General features: G+C 48.3%; 4 protein-coding genes across 4 annotated transcripts in view; 2 read left to right on the top strand and 2 right to left on the bottom strand.

Annotated features, from left to right (window-relative positions):
- The window catches only part of LOC139336500 (stress-associated endoplasmic reticulum protein 1), a 2,340-nt gene extending 702 nt beyond the window's left edge, over positions 1–1,638 (top strand). Inside the window, exons 2-3 of the mRNA XM_070970635.1 lie at positions 1–57; positions 1,014–1,638. The exon at positions 1–57 is cut by the window's left edge and continues 16 nt beyond it. Of these exons, the coding sequence (XP_070826736.1) occupies positions 1–57; positions 1,014–1,054 (98 nt within the window). The 3' untranslated portion in view covers positions 1,055–1,638. The remainder of the gene's footprint in view (positions 58–1,013) is intronic.
- clrn1 (clarin 1) overlaps positions 1–17,424 on the top strand; it is a 56,967-nt gene extending 39,543 nt beyond the window's left edge. Inside the window, exon 5 of the mRNA XM_070970502.1 lies at positions 17,414–17,424. The gene's annotated coding sequence lies outside the window, so the exon portion shown is untranslated. The remainder of the gene's footprint in view (positions 1–17,413) is intronic.
- Positions 4,627–14,307, bottom strand: mmp23bb (matrix metallopeptidase 23bb). Its single transcript, XM_070970498.1, has 8 exons — positions 13,900–14,307; positions 11,629–11,741; positions 10,428–10,567; positions 9,233–9,400; positions 8,905–9,069; positions 7,653–7,763; positions 7,351–7,477; positions 4,627–6,615 (listed from the first exon to the last, which is right to left on the bottom strand). Exons 1-8 carry the CDS (start codon positions 13,978–13,980, stop codon positions 6,423–6,425), a joined length of 1,098 nt encoding a protein of 365 aa, XP_070826599.1. The 5' UTR covers positions 13,981–14,307; the 3' UTR covers positions 4,627–6,422.
- abcc5 (ATP-binding cassette, sub-family C (CFTR/MRP), member 5) overlaps positions 7,341–18,326 on the bottom strand; it is a 64,089-nt gene continuing 53,103 nt past the window's right edge. The window contains exon 28 of the mRNA XM_070970479.1: positions 7,341–7,350. The gene's annotated coding sequence lies outside the window, so the exon portion shown is untranslated. The remainder of the gene's footprint in view (positions 7,351–18,326) is intronic.

The raw sequence follows: 18,326 nt of genomic DNA, 5'->3' as shown, positions 1-18,326 counted from the left end.
ACAAAGGTGTGGGTCCCTGGCTGCTCGCGCTCTTCGTCTTCGTCGTCTGTGGATCAGGTGAGTCTCTCTCCTCTTCTTCCTCTTCTTCTTCTTCTTCTTCTTCTTCCTCTTCCTCTTCTTCTTCTTCCTCTTCTTCTTTCTCCTCTTCTTCTTCTTCTTCTTCTTCCTCCTCTTCTTCTTATTCTTCTTTTTCCTCTTCTTCTTTTTCTTCTTCTTTTTCTTCATCCTCTTCTTCTTCTTCCTCTTCTTATTCTTCTTCTTCCTCTTCTTTTTCTTCTTCCTCTTCTTTTTCTTCTTCCTCTTCTTATTCTTCTTCTTCCTCTTCTTCTTCTTCCTCTTCTTTTTCTTCATCCTCTTCTTCTTCTTCTTCCTCTTCTTCTTTTTCCTCTTCTTATTCTTCTTCTTCCTCTTCTTCTTCCTCTTCTTATTCTTCTTCTTCCTCGTCTTGTGTTTCCTCTCTTCTTCACTGATTTTGAGCAGAAAAACTCATCATCTCATCTCTGAACTCATTTGTTCAGATTTTTGTGTCTTTTAATTAAAGCAGAATTCTTAATTTTCCTCCAAATTAAACTCGTTCACCTTCGTTATTCTCTGAATTGATCGATTTATTGATTTATAGATGTTTTAATGATCACTGGTCCATTTTAATGCTTTCATTAACTTTAAAAAGTTACTGACTGTGGCCCCGCCCACCCGACGTCAGACACGAAGGGGCGGGGCTTCTGGAGCAGCACGAATGTCACTCTGCTCTCCGCGTGTCACGTTGACTCCAGACGGAAATATTGATCAGTAAACACACCTGGTGTATTTCAGGTGTTTGTGTGACAAAGATCAGTTGGTGGACGGAGGTCTCACTCTGTGTTCGAGAGCTCAAACTGTTTGCTCGTTTATCATCGTTCCTGACGTCATCATTTATCGGCGATCAATAGATCTGTTAGAAAACTGTTCTGTGAACACACACTAGGAGGAATCGACTGATCAGTAATGGAAATCTGTGGTTTGTGTCTCTGCAGCCATTTTCCAGATCATCCAGAGCATCAGGATGGGCATGTAGAGTGATGTCACCAGCAGGGGGCGGGGCTACGACAGCGAGCAGCTGAAAGTGACGGTGGAGCTGTGAACGCCGCGACCCCCGAACTGAACCGACCAAAACATTCCTGAACTCTGACTCACGTCTGCAGAAACAACCAAACGGACCCGAAACGTTAACCCCGCCCCTGAAAACTAAGCCCCGCCCCGCCCCGCCCCGCCCCTGTTTACTTTATCTGCTGACTTCACGTCGCTGCCCGCTGACCTTCTCACAGCCTGTGAACAAGCCATACATGTGCCTTTCTCTGTTTACCTGTGCTTTGACCCCACCCCCCACTGATTACACCTTATCAGTTCAGCACAGGTGGGGGGGTCATAGTCCAACTTGTCCTGCACCAAAGTTTCTCCTCATTCTGTCTGTTTCTGGAGTCTGTCACATTCCAGATGTGCTGATCTTCCTCCTCTTCCTTTTCCTCCTCCTCCTCAGTGGAAATGAGATGAAGGTCTTTTGAATCAGAAGGTTTGGAGGTGCTGACAGGTGTGTCTGCACTGTGTGCAGCGTCACCTGAACGATCATGCTCATGTAATAAAGTTTCATTTTGAAGATGATGAAGATGTTTGTTTCATGACTGAAGATTCATGTCCCAGTTTAACCAGTCCTCTCCACCTCTCTGTCCCAGTTTAACCAGTTCTCTCCACCTCTCTGTCCCAGTTTAACCAGTCCTCTCCACCTCTCTGTCCCAGTTTAACCAGTCCTCTCCACCTCTCTGTCCCAGTTTAACCAGTCCTCTCAGGAGGATCCACCATGAGCTTGTTAGCATGTTAGCCAGACTCGTGTGTGATTCAGTGTGTGACAGTTGTGAACGATGCTAAGCTCCAGTGCAGCGAACGTGAAGCTAACGTGAAGCCGTGACGTTTCGTCTGTGTGCTGCTGAACGTTCACCTTTGACCTCCAGCCAGTGAACATCAGAACTTGTAAAGGACAAAACTTGAAAAGTAAAATATGTAAAAAAGAAAAATGACTCATTTTCAAAAACATTCAAAAACTAGAAGCACATGTTGTCTCCACTGCTGCTGTCCACCTGATTTACTAACTGCTGATGCAGTAGCTCTGTTCCTCCACCAGGTGGAGCTGTCTGAGTAGAAACTGGGTGGATGAAGGTGAGTCTGTCCCACAATGCATCACTGTGGTCATTGGGTCCAGGTGTTGGCGGTGAGTTAGCCGGTCTGTTCATTCAAAAATCACTCCATTCTTTGAAAGTCGAGCTTCAGGAGTTCTTTCACTTTCCTTTTAGTTTTCTATGTTTTTTAATGAGAAGTATAATTATATAATTCAATTCAATTCAGTTTTATTTGTTATTTGTTTTTATTAGCGCCAAATCTCAACAGAAGTTGTCTCAGGACACTTTCCATATAGAGCTGCTACAGACCAAACTCTTTATCTACAGAGAACCAACAATTCCCTCATGAGCAGCACTTGGCGACAGTGGCGAGGAAAAACTTCCTTTAACAGGCAGAAACCTCAGACTGAACCAGACTCTGGGTGGGCGGCCATCTGCCTCCACTGGCTGGGTGAGAGAGGAAGAGCAAGAGAGGGAGAGAGAGACAGACAGACAGAAATGCAGTCAGAGAGAGAGAGACAGAGACAGAGACAGAGACAGAGACAGAGAGACAGACATGCAGTCACAGTAACAGTGACAGTGGATGTAATAACAGCAGTAGCAGTTGCAGTGGATGTCAGGCAGGGCCAAGGCAGGAGACGCAGCTGAAATCCACAATCCAGATTCAGCCACTGTCCATGGGAACCTGCAAGACGACAAAGCACAGAGACTCCGGGGAAGGAGCTAAGTTAGTAAGACGCCGTGGTAGGACATGAGAGCGTGCAGATGGAGAGGGACAGAAGGACAGAGGAGCTCGGTGTGTCTTTGGATGTCCCCCGACAGTCTAATCCTATAGCAGCATAACTAGGGGCTGGTCCAGGACCAGCCTGAGCCAGCCCTAACTATAAGCTTTATCAAAAAGGAAAGTTTTAAGACGACTCTTAAATGTAGAGACAGTGTCTGCCTCCCGGACAAAGACTGAAGATGGTTCCACAGGAGAGGAGCTTGATAGCTAAATGCTCTGACTCCTGTTCTGCTTTTTGAGACTTTAGGAACCATAAGTAGAAATGCATTCTGGGAACGCAGTGTTGGAGTAGGGCAATAAGGTACTATGAGCTCTTTAAGATAAGAAGGTGCCTGGCCATTTATGGCTTTGTAAGTAAGGAGGAGAATTTTAAACTCTATTCTAAACTTTACAGGGAGCCAGTGCAGAGCGGCGAGTATTGGAGAAATATGATCTCGCTTCCTGGTTTTTGTCAGAACACGTGCTGCAGCGTTCTGGAGCAACTGGAGAATATTCAGCAGCAAATTTGGGCAGCCTGATAGTAAAGAATTGCAATAATCCAGCGTGGAAGTTACGAATGCATGGACTAGTTTTTCTGCATCATTTTGAGACAAAATATGCCTGATTTTTGTGATATTACGTAGGTGAAAAAAGGCAGTCCTTGAAATTTGTTTTACATGGGAGTGAAAGGACATGTCTTGGTCAAAGATAACTCCCAGATTCTTTACAGTGGTGCTGGAGGCCAGCGCAATGCCATCCATAACTGCTATGTCATCAGAAAGTGACTTTCTAAGACTTAATAATGAAGTCTTCATTACATGATTTATTCTTAAAAAAGACGAGGACGTGTCTGACTGATGGCTGTTGTCCAGTTTTCCATCTCATGTTAGAAGTCAGATTAGATTAAAAAGCTAAGAAGAGTTTGGTGCATGAAGACTGAAGATCTGCAGACATTTTTTTTCGTATATCAAAATGTTTTCTGCCTCTGAAAATGAATGTTCATCCAAAGTCTTCCTGCTCGTCTTCTTCCTCTTCCTCTTCTTCTTTAACCTGTTTCCTGCCTTGTGGACTTGATGAGCCAGTTGCGTCGTCCCTGTGTGGACACAGCCGGTTTGACCCACATCAGACGCAGTTGACATCAACTGAACTTTCATCATTTACTGACACTGAAAATCCAGATTTGAAGAGGCGGGGCTCCGAGCACCATGTGTGACATCACAGACAGTCTGGAAGCCAATCACGGTCCAGTATTGAGCTTCAGGTGTCAAACCCGAAGCGTCCAGTGGACAAACAGTGAGGACGGAGGAGAAATGTGCTGTGACGGTTTTTTACCTCTGAAATGACGAGGCCGAAAGAGAAGAAGTACTTTTAGGGATTTTGACAGGGTAATATAAGTTTTTGTGGAAAAACACATCAGTAACACGTTTGAGTCAAAGTGCGTTGAAATAAACCTTTAAAATGTTTCCGCGCCAAACACCGTCAGATTAACGTGTGGCGGCTGATTTGTGATCAGATTTAAGAATTAAAGATGCAAAATAAATGTTCTTGTTGATGTAGGAGAAGTGGAAATCTGTGATCAATCAGTGAATTCAAATTCAGATAAAGTGAAGCTGGACAACAGTAACAGGAAGTGAAGCTCAGCCAGCTGAAATCAGACTTCGTGCTCTTAATGTGGTTGTTTTTGGTGTTAACAGACAGACAGACAGACAGACAGACGAGCACAAACGTTTTTATGAGGCAAGACAGACAGACAGAAAAGACACTTTTTATTCGGATGAAAACTCAAAGCGTTTAGTTGCAAGTTAAAGATAACAGCTATGCATTCTGGGTAAAACAACTAATATACAGGAAGAGTTTGCAAGAACGGCGCATTATGTTCAGCTCTTCTTTGCACTGGGTTAACTGGGAACCATAGTTATGGTCTGTGGTGGGACGTCCACTGACTGTCCAGCTCTAGACCTGAAGGACTCTCTGAACGTCCCAGAAGCCTCCAGCTGGACTGGAAACAGCAGTAAACTATTCAGCTGTTTACTGGGTTCCAGTGAAAGCTGCGCTCAGTTCAGCCGAAACACGTCAGCGTTTTCTACTGCGATAAAACAAGAGAAACAAAGAGGCGCTAAGCTAAGATTAGTTAGCCTTCCAGTTTAGTGAAACCAGGTATTTAATCCACCTGGAACCTCATCCAAAACATCACCTGCTATCAGGTTACAGAGGAGGTACTGAGTCACAGTGAGGGATGAAGTACAAATACAAAGAAAAACACAGTGAAAACCACACAAACTGTGAAACTGGAAGTCACAGATTCAGTCCAGTCAACTTACAGACTACTCAGAGGACGAGAGTCAAAGGTCACAGGAGGGGTTACGTCATTGTCTTTGCTAAGCATTTGCCTCGTCAGTCGACAGTAATTAAAGTTAACGACGGTCTGGTCTACACATCACCTTCGCAGGAAGCAGCATGATGACTGACTCTTGTTGGTTTATCACTCTTCTGAATCATTTTGGTGGAGTGAACAGACATACATACATGACATCCCATCAGGAGTCTTACGAGGACATGATGTCCCAACGAGATGATTACAGGGACGTCACATCACTGACATAATATTCAAGCTGGACATTACTGGTACATGACATCATGCTGTGAGGACAGAAGGGACATGGTGTCCTCCAGGCTAACAGCTACATGACATGCTACATGGTTATGGGTTCATCCTACAGGAAGGTGACGAGGACGTGACATCAAGCCCTTCAGGTGCTTGACATCCTGCATCATTATGAGGACAGTGATGATTATGGGGACTTGACATCATGCCAAGAGCATTATGGGCACAAGACGTTCAACAGAATTTGGGGTACATGGCATCCAGCGTGAACATTACGAGGTCATGACATCCTGCCAATATGATTACAGGAAGACGGCATCCTGCAGGATTAAGGTACATGATTGTACATGACATCAGAGAGGATTATGGGTACATGACACTCCATCATCCAGATTCCTGTTAAGACGTTTGCAGGATTATGGAGATATGACATCCTACCAAGACACTACCAGTACACAGCGTTTATGGGCGCATGACGTCCCACCAGGAGGATTACAAGGACGTGACATCATGCCAAGAATTTTCCGGGTAAATAAAGTCCTGCAGGATTATGGGTACATGACATCATGCCTGGAGGATTACGAGGAGAAGAGGTCAAGTTTTTACCACAGAGCTGCCACAAGTTTGCCATCTGGTCCCAGAGCTTTTGAACCCGTTCAAAGCCTTTTTCACCATGATTTGTTATCGCAAGAGCTGAATCGTGTCCAGTTTGGAGTCACAGAACAACTCAAGAACCATGAGAACAAACCATCGGAAATACCTGTAAAAAGGTCCAAACGTGTTCAAAAGTGCCTCCAGATCAAACATCTGAACTTCTGTCGCTCTACAGATGTCAAAACCATCACGTCCCTTCATCGGCATATTTACCGTCCTGTCCTCCATCACTCCATCATCATCGATGTCCTCAGCTGTTGGACGGCTCTTCTGGTTTCAGGCGGATGGCCCACGAGTTGGCGGACACGATGTCTCCCCGTCGATGGACGCGGCAGGTGTAAACGCCCTCATTGAACTCATTTGCAACGATGCGGAGGTCTCTGTCCTTCATGATGATGTAGCCGGGGACGGAGGTCAGGATCTGCTCGCCATCTTTATACCAGCTGGAGGAGCAGCATCAGAAAGAAAAGAGGTGAAATGAGGTCATTTTGTTTTGACGATATCGGTCGATTGGTCTCTGCATTCCGGGATTTTCCCATAGACATCTGCTCTGCCACCAGAAGGCTGTGAAAATACCACCAGGATGTTTTTGTTCTGTCACACACTTTCATGTTGAGGCTGTAATGAACTCTACACAGTCCAGGGGGCGCTAGCAGCCCCCTCATTTTTATGTTTCGTCCCTTACAAGGAAGCGATCAGGACTCTGCACAGACATCTGACCGTCACTGGCGTGAACCTATCGAACATCAACAAAGCTCAAACATAAATCTATGAAGTGTCTCGCTGTAACCCTAACCCTAACCCTGACCCTAACCCTAACCCTAACCCTGACCCTATCCCCTAACCCTAACCCAGAGAAAACCCAGCTTTTATTCCTAATCTCCTCAGTTCTCTGGTTTCTTTGAACTCAACACTTCCTCTGTGTAACGTACACGATTTCATCAGTACACCAGTCATCTCGTGACCACCGCTCTGTGAAAAACACAGTAAAAGTACAATAATAGATTTCATTTGTTAATTCCTGAAATTCTTTCTTTTTTGCACTGTTATGCTGCTTTCAGTGAAGTTTGAAGCAATACTGAAAATAATCGTTAGCTGCAGTTTCAGATTCTTGACTCCTAATTGATTAATTGATCGTGTTTCATCAAGACCTCAGTGTTAAGTCTGGATCAGCTGACCTGACTTTGGGCGGTGAGCGGGGGTTTTTGGTTCCACAGCGGAAACCCACCACCTTCCCCCGGGGAACCATCTTGATCTTGACATTGGCTGGAGGTGGCGTTGGTGTGGTAACTGCTTCCAGCGGCTCTGGAGGACAGGAAATGATGTCATACCAACGGCAGTTAGACAAAGAAACAAACCTCAGAGAGAGAATCAGGTTTCTGTCTGAACGTCGAGACTTCGGCAGAATAAAATATCAGTGAACTGACTCGACTGTCCAGCATCAACCCTTTCAGTTCAGTTCATGAGAATGTGCTCTCACCGTAGCACAGATCACAGCGCTGAGGACAATTCTTCTTCATGAAGGTCTTCCTCCGCTCGCAGAAGCCGAGTCGAGCCCACGGTTCGCAGACTCGCTTCTTATCCAGACAACCTGCAAACAAACAGGAACAACTGTGGGACTTCCGTTAAGACAAGGCTGGATGAGACCCCTCTGGGGACCATGGACACGTGCCCAGGTTGATCATAGTACTACAATGTAGAAATACACTGATACAAGTAAAAGTCCTGCATTTATGAGCAGAACTATTTATCATTAAATGTGTGAGATTTTAATCTGACAACCAGGAGCTGTAGCTGTCAAGTACATGAAGTAGAAGAACAGAGGTGCAGAACATAGAAATATCCCTGTGATGTACAAGTACTTCAGATTGTATTTAACAATACAGTACCTGAGTACATGTGCTCACACTGCGTCCTGACTGAAAACGATGTGAGCGCTGAGCATTTTTTTCTGTTGGACCATCCTAACCGGTGGCAGCTGACGGAGGACTGCCAGCACGCCGTCTTGAGCTGACCTTTGTCTGACTGCACGTCAGTGATCAGACAGAGTAAACCACTCCACACCTTTACTGCTTGACAGCTACAGGAAGTGTCGACGACGCTAGCCAAAGAACACTTGACTGTGAATTGTCCAACCAGTTTAGGGGTTAAGACGTCGACCATGAACCATAGCTCACAAACCCGGCGTCATGGGCGGGCCCTAATCAGGACGGTCAGCAGGTGCAGCTGCTCGACAACACTCTACTACCACAACGAAACAGGAACTAGCATTGATGGTACCACCAAGCCTGCACCATGCCATCTGTCCCACCGCCTCCTCTCCCCCCTCCACCACCACCACCGGGGCCAGCAGGGAGCTCAGAACTGGACGGCAGGTGTGCATCTGCCCGCAGCCCTTTTCCCAACCCTCATCTGACAGAACGAAGCAGTCGATTGCAGATGACCCCACGGTGATTTTGAAAGGACCTGCAGGCTGCAGGTTCATCAGGTCCAGCTTGAGCCACAGAGGTGCAGTAAGCAGTCGTATTAGTCGAATCATTTTTGTCCTGAATTGTTTTCCAGCTTTTAAAATCATCGTCTGTCTGCCAGAATCCAGTTAACAGACATGTGAGAGTTGAATAAAAGGTCCCCTGAGCTGCACACTCACACCTTCGGCTTGTTTGATGTGGTAAGATAAGATCAGATGAGGTGTGTGCTGACCTACGTGAGCTGCAGCGGCGGCTGAACTTTACCGTAGAGTCTCTGGATGCCCCACACGTCGTCCTGGGCGATGTTCCTCTGGCCGGTGTAGGTGGCGTTGGGATGCATCAGAGCCTGAGGGTCTCTGGAGTGCCACAGGCCGAGCGCGTGACCGATCTCATGAGCCGCCACCTGGACCAGGTCGTTCAGCCACACTCCTGCAGTCACATGACAACACCTGCCAACACCTGCATCTCTGACAGCTACACATCACATGGCCGAGTCTTCACTCGCAGTTAGAAGCAGTATGAAGCCTTCAGTCTGGCTACTGCCGCTACTCGCTGTGTAGTACTCCCACTACTTCTCCTGCAGTACACTTACCCTGTTTCCAGCTGAATCTGGACTTGCCGAGGATCCAGAACTCGTGATTGTCAAAGTGGATTTCTCCTCGTGGCGGCAGGAAGGCGTGAGCCAGCTCACCGTTCAGCCCGTCGAAACACGGGTGGAGAGGAGACCACCAGCAGTCCGTGTGGTTAAAGGTGTAGAAGCCTAACACACACACACACACACACACACACACACACACACACACACAGAAACACACACACACACACACACACACACACACACACACACACACACACACACACAAACCACACACACAGAAACACACACACACCACACACACACACACACAGAAACACACACACACAAACCACACACACACCACACACACACACACACACACACACAGAAACACACACACACACCACACACACACACACACACACAGAAACACACACACCACACACACACACACAAACCACACACACACAGAAACACACACCACACACACACACAAACCACACACACACACACCACACACACACACACACACACACACAGAAACACACACACCACACACACACACACAAACCACACACACACACACACAGAAACACACACACCACACAAACCACACACACACACACACACAAACCACACACACACAGAAACACACACACCACACACACACACACACACACACACACACACACACACACACACACACCACACACACACACACACACACACACACACACACACACACACACAAACCACACACACACACACACACACACACACCACACACACACACACAAACCACACACACACAGAAACACACACACACCACACACACACACACACACACACACACCACACACACACACAGAAACACACACACCACACAAACCACACACACACAGAAACACACACACAAACCACACACACACACACACACACACACACACACACACACACACACACACACACACAGAAACACACACACACACACACACACACACACAGAAACACACAAACACACACACACAGAAACACACACACACACACACACACACACAAACCACACACACACCACACACACACACACACACACACACAAACCACACACACACAGAAACACACACACCACACACACACACACAGAAACACACACTCAGGTTAGTCTCAACATGTCTTCAACTGCTTCTCTGTTCATTTAGAGCACGCCTACCAATGGTGATGTCAGCAGTGGCGTTGCCGTCGGTAACCTCAGTGAAGGTCAGCGGAGACACGTCGCTCCACTTTGTGAAAGCGATGCTGATGGCCTTCCTCGTGTCCTCGATGTTCAGAGTGTTAGGAAACACTGTGATCCTGGACACAGACAGACAGGCAGAGAGACGGACAGAGACAGAGACAGAGACAGAGACAGAGACAGAGACAGAGAGGGAGACAGAGACAGAGAGGGAGACAGAGAGAGAGACAGAGAGGGAGACAGAGAGGGAGACAGAGACAGAGACAGACACAGAGAGACAGAGAGAGACAGAGAGGGACAGAGAAAGACACAGAGAGACAGAGAGAGAGACAGAGAGGGAGACAGAGAGAGAGACAGAGATAGACAGACAAAGAGAGACAGAGAAAGACACAGAGAGACAGAGAGAGAGACAGGTTGTTGGTAAGTGAGGCTCTGATCGTGGGTTTTGTCACCCTGAGTTCAGGCTCTCAGGCTGATTGACAGCTGTGATGTGAAGCGTTTGATTGGCAGAGCTCAGCGGTTCACTTCCTGGAAGGAAAAGTGCCGGCCAATCAGAGAGCAGTGAGTGGAACGATTCAGCTCAGTCAGTTCAATTGAACAGCAGCCAATCAGGTTGAAGCTGCTCAACAACAAAAGCAAAGAGAACACCTGTGGCTTCACCTGCTCACCTCACCTGCTCACCTCACCTGCTCGCCTGCTGCTGAATGAAATATAAAAACACTGAAATGAGCACGAGCAGCTGCTGATCAGCTGATCTGTGAGCTTCCAGGAAAGCTGCGGTTGAAGCAGGTAATCAGATTACCTTTATGTTCCACAGGTGAGGGAGGAGCCAGGTGTCCTTTCATATTTCTGTGTTCAGCCTTTACTGAACCCCCACAGACCACTGCTGTCAGTGCTGGAAGGTAACTAAGTACATGTATTCAAGTACTGTGTTTACTGTGTAATACTTTATACTGCATTGATCCGACAGTTACCGATCACTTCGATCAGTTTGCCATCGTTCCGCATCAAAGTAGACGTCACATGTTCAGGACTCAGTAACGATGCCTGAAGCGTTCCACTCAGCGCAGTACTTTCGAGATTTGAAGTACATACGTGAAACTTCTATATGTGTTTGTGTTTCACTGCAAAGCTTCGGAGCTTCTGATTGGTGTTTGCTGGCTGTGTCGTGTGTGATCACCTGTAGGTGAGGTTGTGGTGAGTCCACTTGTGTCCCACGGGGTTGATGGCGTAGCGTTTGCTTCTCGTTCCTCCAAACGCCGCCACCGCCGCCGCTCTGCTGCTGCCAGCAGTCTGAAAAACACCAAAATCTTTAACCAATCAGCAGCCTTCAAACTGAGGGAGAGGTCACTTCCTCTGACGCCCACTAGAGGCTGCTGCTCTCTGACGCTCACAGTTCAACCAAAGAGTCAAAACTACAAGAAGCTGCTGACATAAAAACTACAAAAATGATTCCCAGGGTGCATTTCACCAACAAACATCCAATCAGAGCTTCACACCGTGTCACATGTTTACATCTGAAGATGAAAACTGAAAACAATCTGCAGCATAAATCGAATTCCGTTTGTCTCTCAGGACGAGGACCTTCATCTGATTGGTGGATCTGAGCTTTGGTTTGATGACAGAAGAAGAAGAAGAAGAAGAAGAAGAAGAAGAAGAAGAAGAAGAAGAGCTGATTCTAAGTCAGCAGAGAACTGAGGAGCCCAGTTTGAGACGTGGCAGCTGACTGATTCAGGACAGATGTGAAACACATCTGGCTCTCTGCCTGTCTGTCTGTCTTCCTGTCACTGTTTTTTCTTTCTTTCTTTCTTTCTTTCTTTCTTTCTTTCTTTCTTTCTTTCTTTCTTTCTTTCTTTCTTTCTTTCATCCCTCCATGTGTTCCTCCTTTGATCCCTCCTCCTCCTCTTCCTCCTCCTCCTGTCACCTACATGTGAACCTCCTCTGTTCATCCACGTCCGTCCTCTAACAGAACCTGGACCTCAGCTGGACTCACTTTGCTGTTTGCTGCGTCTCTCGGTAACGACTCGAGGACTTCCTGTTCTGTGTCTAAACATCAGAGACTGACTTCAGAACAGTCGAGTAATTAAACCTCATTAGAGGAAGAGCGAGCAACGAGCTCACAGCTGTGGATGTTTTCGGCTTCCTTCCTTCAACTCGAACTCTTTTTACGCGGACAAACATTAAGAAACGACATTTCCAGAGACGACAAACTGCGCTGAAACTGATCTCAGACCACCTACAACTGAACACGTATAACAGATAACAATATCAGCTGACTCCAGATCAGCTGAGGCTGTCAGACCAAAACCTGCACAACCTGCTGAGGGGTCACACTGCTGAGGGGCCACACTGCTGAGGGGCCACACTGCTGAGGGGTCACACTGCTGAGGGGTCACACTGCTGAAGGGGCCACACTGCTGAGGGGCCACACTGCTGAGGGGCCACACTGCTGAGGGGTCACACTGCTGAGGGGCCACACTGCTGAAGGGCCACACTGCTGAGGCTGATGCAGCTCGTCAGCGGTCTGAACTGACTAAAAAGGACTTTGTTTGTTTGTTTGTTTGTTGTTTGTTTGTGTTGTCATTCGTGGCCCCTGGAGCTGGACGTTTCTCAGCAGTGTCCCGAGGCTCCAGTCTGCCTGCTGAGGTCAAATTTCAGGTTTGATTTACAGTTTCAATCTGTTTTGGGATCATTTGTGATGGGGGCCAGACCCCCTGGATGAGGAGGGGGTCTGGCTGTCTTCAGGGTCGTCGAGTCTCTTTGCCTCATCTGATGTTTTACTCAGATTGTTTTCATTCAGATTTATTTTCACTTCATTTTATGGTCTTCACTTCCCCTGGACTCCTCTTCATCACTTCAACAGTTTTATAAAATAAATGAAAAGTTTTTTTATTTCTGAAGCGCTTTGTATTGATAAGAAAAGTGTCGTCAATCAAGATCATTATCATTATTATTATCATTAAGGGCCTCAGAGCCGAGGGGCCTCAGAGCTGAGGGGCCACCGAGCCGAGGGGCCACCAAGCCGAGGGGCCACAGAGCCGAGAGGCCACAGAGCCGAGAGGCCACCAAGCCGAGGGGCCACAGAGCCGAGGGGCCACAGAGCTGAGGGGCCACAGAGCTGAGGGGCCACAGAGCCGAGGGGCCACAGAGTAAATAAGTAAAAACAGCAGGAAAATCAGGACGAATTATCAGTAAAGTTACAGAACGATACAGACGTAAACTGGTTTGTTGTTGTTGTTGTTGGCGTCACGTGTTTGACTTTAATTATTCATGGATTATCTTTATTTATTGATCTATGTTTGCACTTCAGTGATTATTGATCTGTTAAGTAACTGATCGATTAACTGGACTTCAGTAGAATTACAGAGTTGAATCAAGTCAAACTGTCCTGAGGTCAGTTTTTTACAATCTGGTCTCTGCAGATCTTCATTGATGAACTCAGTTTACTGACCTGCGGCCTCAGAGCGGCTCCGCTCACCTTCATCACCACCATCATCATCATCAGCAGCAGCAGCAGCAGAGGAAGGTCCATGATGACAGAAAGTCTCTACACAGTCCGACACATGATCCGCCCGTCAGTCAATCAATCAATCAATCAATCTGCGCGTGTCATTAGAACAACCGCGTGTCCAAACAAAAGGTCTCCACGCGCAAAGGTTTACGCAGTGATTCCAGGATTCCTCAAATCCTCGTTGGTCCAGAAGAACCGACCCAGAGACCGACAGCGCGGCTCGGATCCGGATCCGGACGCGCTGCCGAGAAGAGAAAAAGACTCGAGGAGTTCCTCCAGTCCGGGACGAGAGAGTCTGGCACAGCCGGTTCTGGACCCGGTCCGTCCTGCTCGGCTCTGGAACAAACTGAGGGGAACTTCCCAGACAGTGCGCTCGCTGCTGCAGTGGGGCTGGTCCAGAGGGGCGGGGTCAGGTGCGTGTGTGTGTGTGTGTGTGTGTGTGTGTGTGTGTGTGTGGTGTCCATTTACACTGAGACCATGAATGTGCAGTTTAACCCTTTTGCTTCAGATTCAGTCTGAAAATGAGTTGAACTCGAATCATTTTCAGTCATTAAATTAAATCTTAAAACAAAGTAAAAAGTCAAAAGTAAAACGCTTTTATTGACTTATTTCATGGAATTCTGATTTTCTGCAGCAGTTTTTTCTGGATCTGAGCAGCAGATAAACAAACCCAGACCTGGGTCTTGTTGTTGCCTTTGGGGGCCCTCGGGGTTCGGGGCCACAGGTAGGGCCACCCAGAGGTGTTTTCCCACCAACAGCAGTCCAGATGTGCCGAGTTTGTCTTCGAACATCTGTGCAAACAGCCCGCAGAGACGCTGCCACCTCCAAACCATCGAAGCCTGTGCGAGACTCTGGAGTCCGATGGAGTCTGAGCTGGACTGTTTTCACTGGAGCGTTCCTACATTGAGACTCCAGGAACAGCTGGAACCAAACTAAAACCCCCGGCGTCGCTGCTGAAGCTGAATGTCGGAGCTTAAAGCTCTCGGCGGGGAGGCTGTCGTTAATTCAACACAAATTTCTCCCTACAGTCATTGTCTGTGTCCTCAAAACTCAGAGAGAGACGTGAGAATGACTGAATGAATGAATGAAACACTGTGGACACACATACAGCTCATCCTGGTTTTTAGACTTGACAGCAGGGGACGCCACTGATCAGAGATCAGCACAGCATGGATCGAACACCCCGATGTACGAAACTAAAGGTTGGATGAAGAAAACCATCTGCTGGTCCACCAACTGCAGTCCAAGTCCACTTTGAGTATTTTTATCTGTTCAGTCAGTTTGTTTGTATAAAATTTATATCAGATGGGATTAAACCGTCTGACTTCCTGCTGAGAATACAAACTCAGACCACACTGGACCACACTGGACCCACGCTGGACCCACGCTGGACCACACTGGACCCACGCTGGACCCACGCTGGACCACACTGGACCCACACTGGACCACACTGGACCACACTGGACAACACTGGACCCACACTGGACCACACTGGACCCACACTGGACCCACGCTGGACCCACGCTGGACCACACTGGACCCACACTGGACCCACACTGGACCCACGCTGGACCACACTGGACCCACGCTGGACCACACTGGACCACACTGGACAACACTGGACCCACACTGGACCACACTGGACCCACACTGGACCCACACTGGACCCACGCTGGACCCACGCTGGACCACACTGGACCCACGCTGGACCACACTGGACCCACGCTGGACCACACTGGACAACACTGGACCCACACTGGACCACACTGGACCCACACTGGACCACACTGGACAACACTGGACCACACTGGACCCACACTGGACCACACTGGACCCACGCTGGACCACACTGGACCCACACTGGACCCACACTGGACCCACACTGGACCCACGCTGGACCACACTGGACCCACGCTGGACCACACTGGACCACACTGGACAACACTGGACCCACACTGGACCACACTGGACCCACACTGGACCCACACTGGACCCACGCTGGACCCACGCTGGACCACGCTGGACCACACTGGACAACACTGGACAACACTGGACCACACTGGACCCACACTGGACCCACACTGGACCCACACTGGACCCACACTGGACCACACTGGACAACACTGGACCCACACTGGACAACACTGGACCACACTGGACCACACTGGACCCACACTGGACCCACGCTGGACCACACTGGACCACACTGGACCCACACTGGACCACACTGGACCAGATGACCCGTGGTATGAGGTGCCTACACCTTAAATACCTGCAACAACCACAAGGAAGCCCAGAGGAGTGTGGTCATTACCCTTCTTCAGGTCCACATGATGCACATGAAGCCTGACTGGGCAACGAGTCTGAGACCAGGACAGAGGCCATATCACTCTGAATGAATCTGAGGTCCAACAGTTGGCCAGATTCTACTTTTCAAGCAGCTCTCAGCCAGATATGATCCTGAATATCCTTCAGTCTATTTGGACCAAGTCCGACCGTCCTCAGATTGGTTCTATTTCTTCTTCTCACTCTGCCATCTAAGTGAAGGGTATGTCCGCCAGGTTCAGGAGTTCCTCAGAGGGGATCCAACAGTGTCCTCAGTCAAGACTGACTGACTGAAAACAGCCAACGCACCACGTGATCAGAGCTGATAGAGTCCACAAAGAGTGGCACTCAGACCTGAGACCTGAAGCACTACAACAGCCCCTGCTGGACCTGATCAGACTGAGTTTGGTAAGAGCCCACTGTGGGTCCAACCAGCAGTCCCTCTGAAAGGCCTCTGTCTCCAGCCTGGTGGATCCTCTGTCCATCCCGATGATGCTGACATATTAGCACAGTCACACAGTCAGCAGTCATCATTCAGGGTTCTGAAGGTCTTGGACCAGCAGGCCGTTGGTTCGTCAGTGTTTGAGTGTTTGACTGGTGAACACTTGTTCGTGTGTTTGTGTGTTCGTGTGTTCATGTGTTCATGTGTTCATGTTCACATCACAGCAGCAGAACCAAACATTCGTTCACATTTTCTCTGGATTCGTCATAACTTGATCTACGTTTGGATGGAAACTTCGTCCGAAGCAGCGAGCCTGTTCACTTCACGGACTGCTGATGCAGCGTTACGTAATGTCTCCAGTAAAACAGCAGCTGCTGATGAAGATTTATTCTGGAGCTTTAAAGACTAAACTAATCTGAAGAAGAGCAGATCATTCAAACAGAAATGAGTCATTATTCGCAGCCTCATCAGGACAGCAGATTTCTTATTGTCCGCTCAGTCGTCTGTTTATCAGTCGGCCCACAGCGCTCGCCGTCGCTCTGGCAGACCGCCTGCAGACGTGTCTCTGGCAGGAAGTCGTCATGTGAGCACGTTAAGCAGCCGGCGCTCCGAGCGCTCGAGGTTTGAATGTCGGCAGCTGAGCCGCCTGGCAGACTCCCATCATGCACTGCAGCAATGCTGACGCAGTCCTGATTCCACTCTCACGTCTGTTAGCTTAGCTTAGCATAAAGACCAGAAACAGTGAGCCTGAATGTGAGCAAAGGGGATAAAGTCCAGCAGCTGTCAATCACCTAGAAGAACGCGCTGTGGTCAGCTGATGATAACTTAATTCCACCACAACAATCTGTGACTGATCGCTTTTTATCATCAATCCAACATCCTGAGCGACCACTCGATGACTCGTGATCTCTCCGCAGATCTTCCCCCTCAGGAAGCGACAATCCGTCGTCCCTCAGGTGGAAGCCGTTCAGTGACTTTGCAGGAGTATCCCATCATGCCTCTGTGCTCCCAGCCAGGGCCTCCGGGGGCCTCCTGGCAGCGGCGATGTGTCGCCCTGAGAGAGAAGCAGAGAGACGGAGGAGGAGAGGGACTTTCAGCCGGAGCTGAAGGACGAGGATTTAATTACACCTCTGTCCATTCATCTGTCCGTCTCACACACACACACACACACACACACACACACACACACACACAAAGACACACACACACACACACACACACACACACACACACACACACACAAAGACACACACACACACACACACACACACACACACACACACACACACACACACACACACACAAAGACACACACACACAAAGACACACACACACACACACACACAAAAAGACACACACACACACACACACACACACACACACAAAGACACACACACACACACACACACACAAAGACACACACACACACACACACACACACACACAAAGACACACACACACACACACACACACACAAAGACACACACACACAGAAAGACACACACACACACACACAGACACACACACACACAAAGACACACACACATACACACACACACACAGACACACACACACACACACACACACAGAGACACACACA

Source organism: Chaetodon trifascialis, chromosome 9 (genome assembly GCF_039877785.1).
Source record: "Chaetodon trifascialis isolate fChaTrf1 chromosome 9, fChaTrf1.hap1, whole genome shotgun sequence".
NCBI lineage: Eukaryota > Metazoa > Chordata > Actinopteri > Chaetodontiformes > Chaetodontidae > Chaetodon > Chaetodon trifascialis.
The sequence above is the reverse complement of the archived record's forward strand: the minus strand, read 5'-3'. Positions and strand labels throughout refer to the sequence as shown.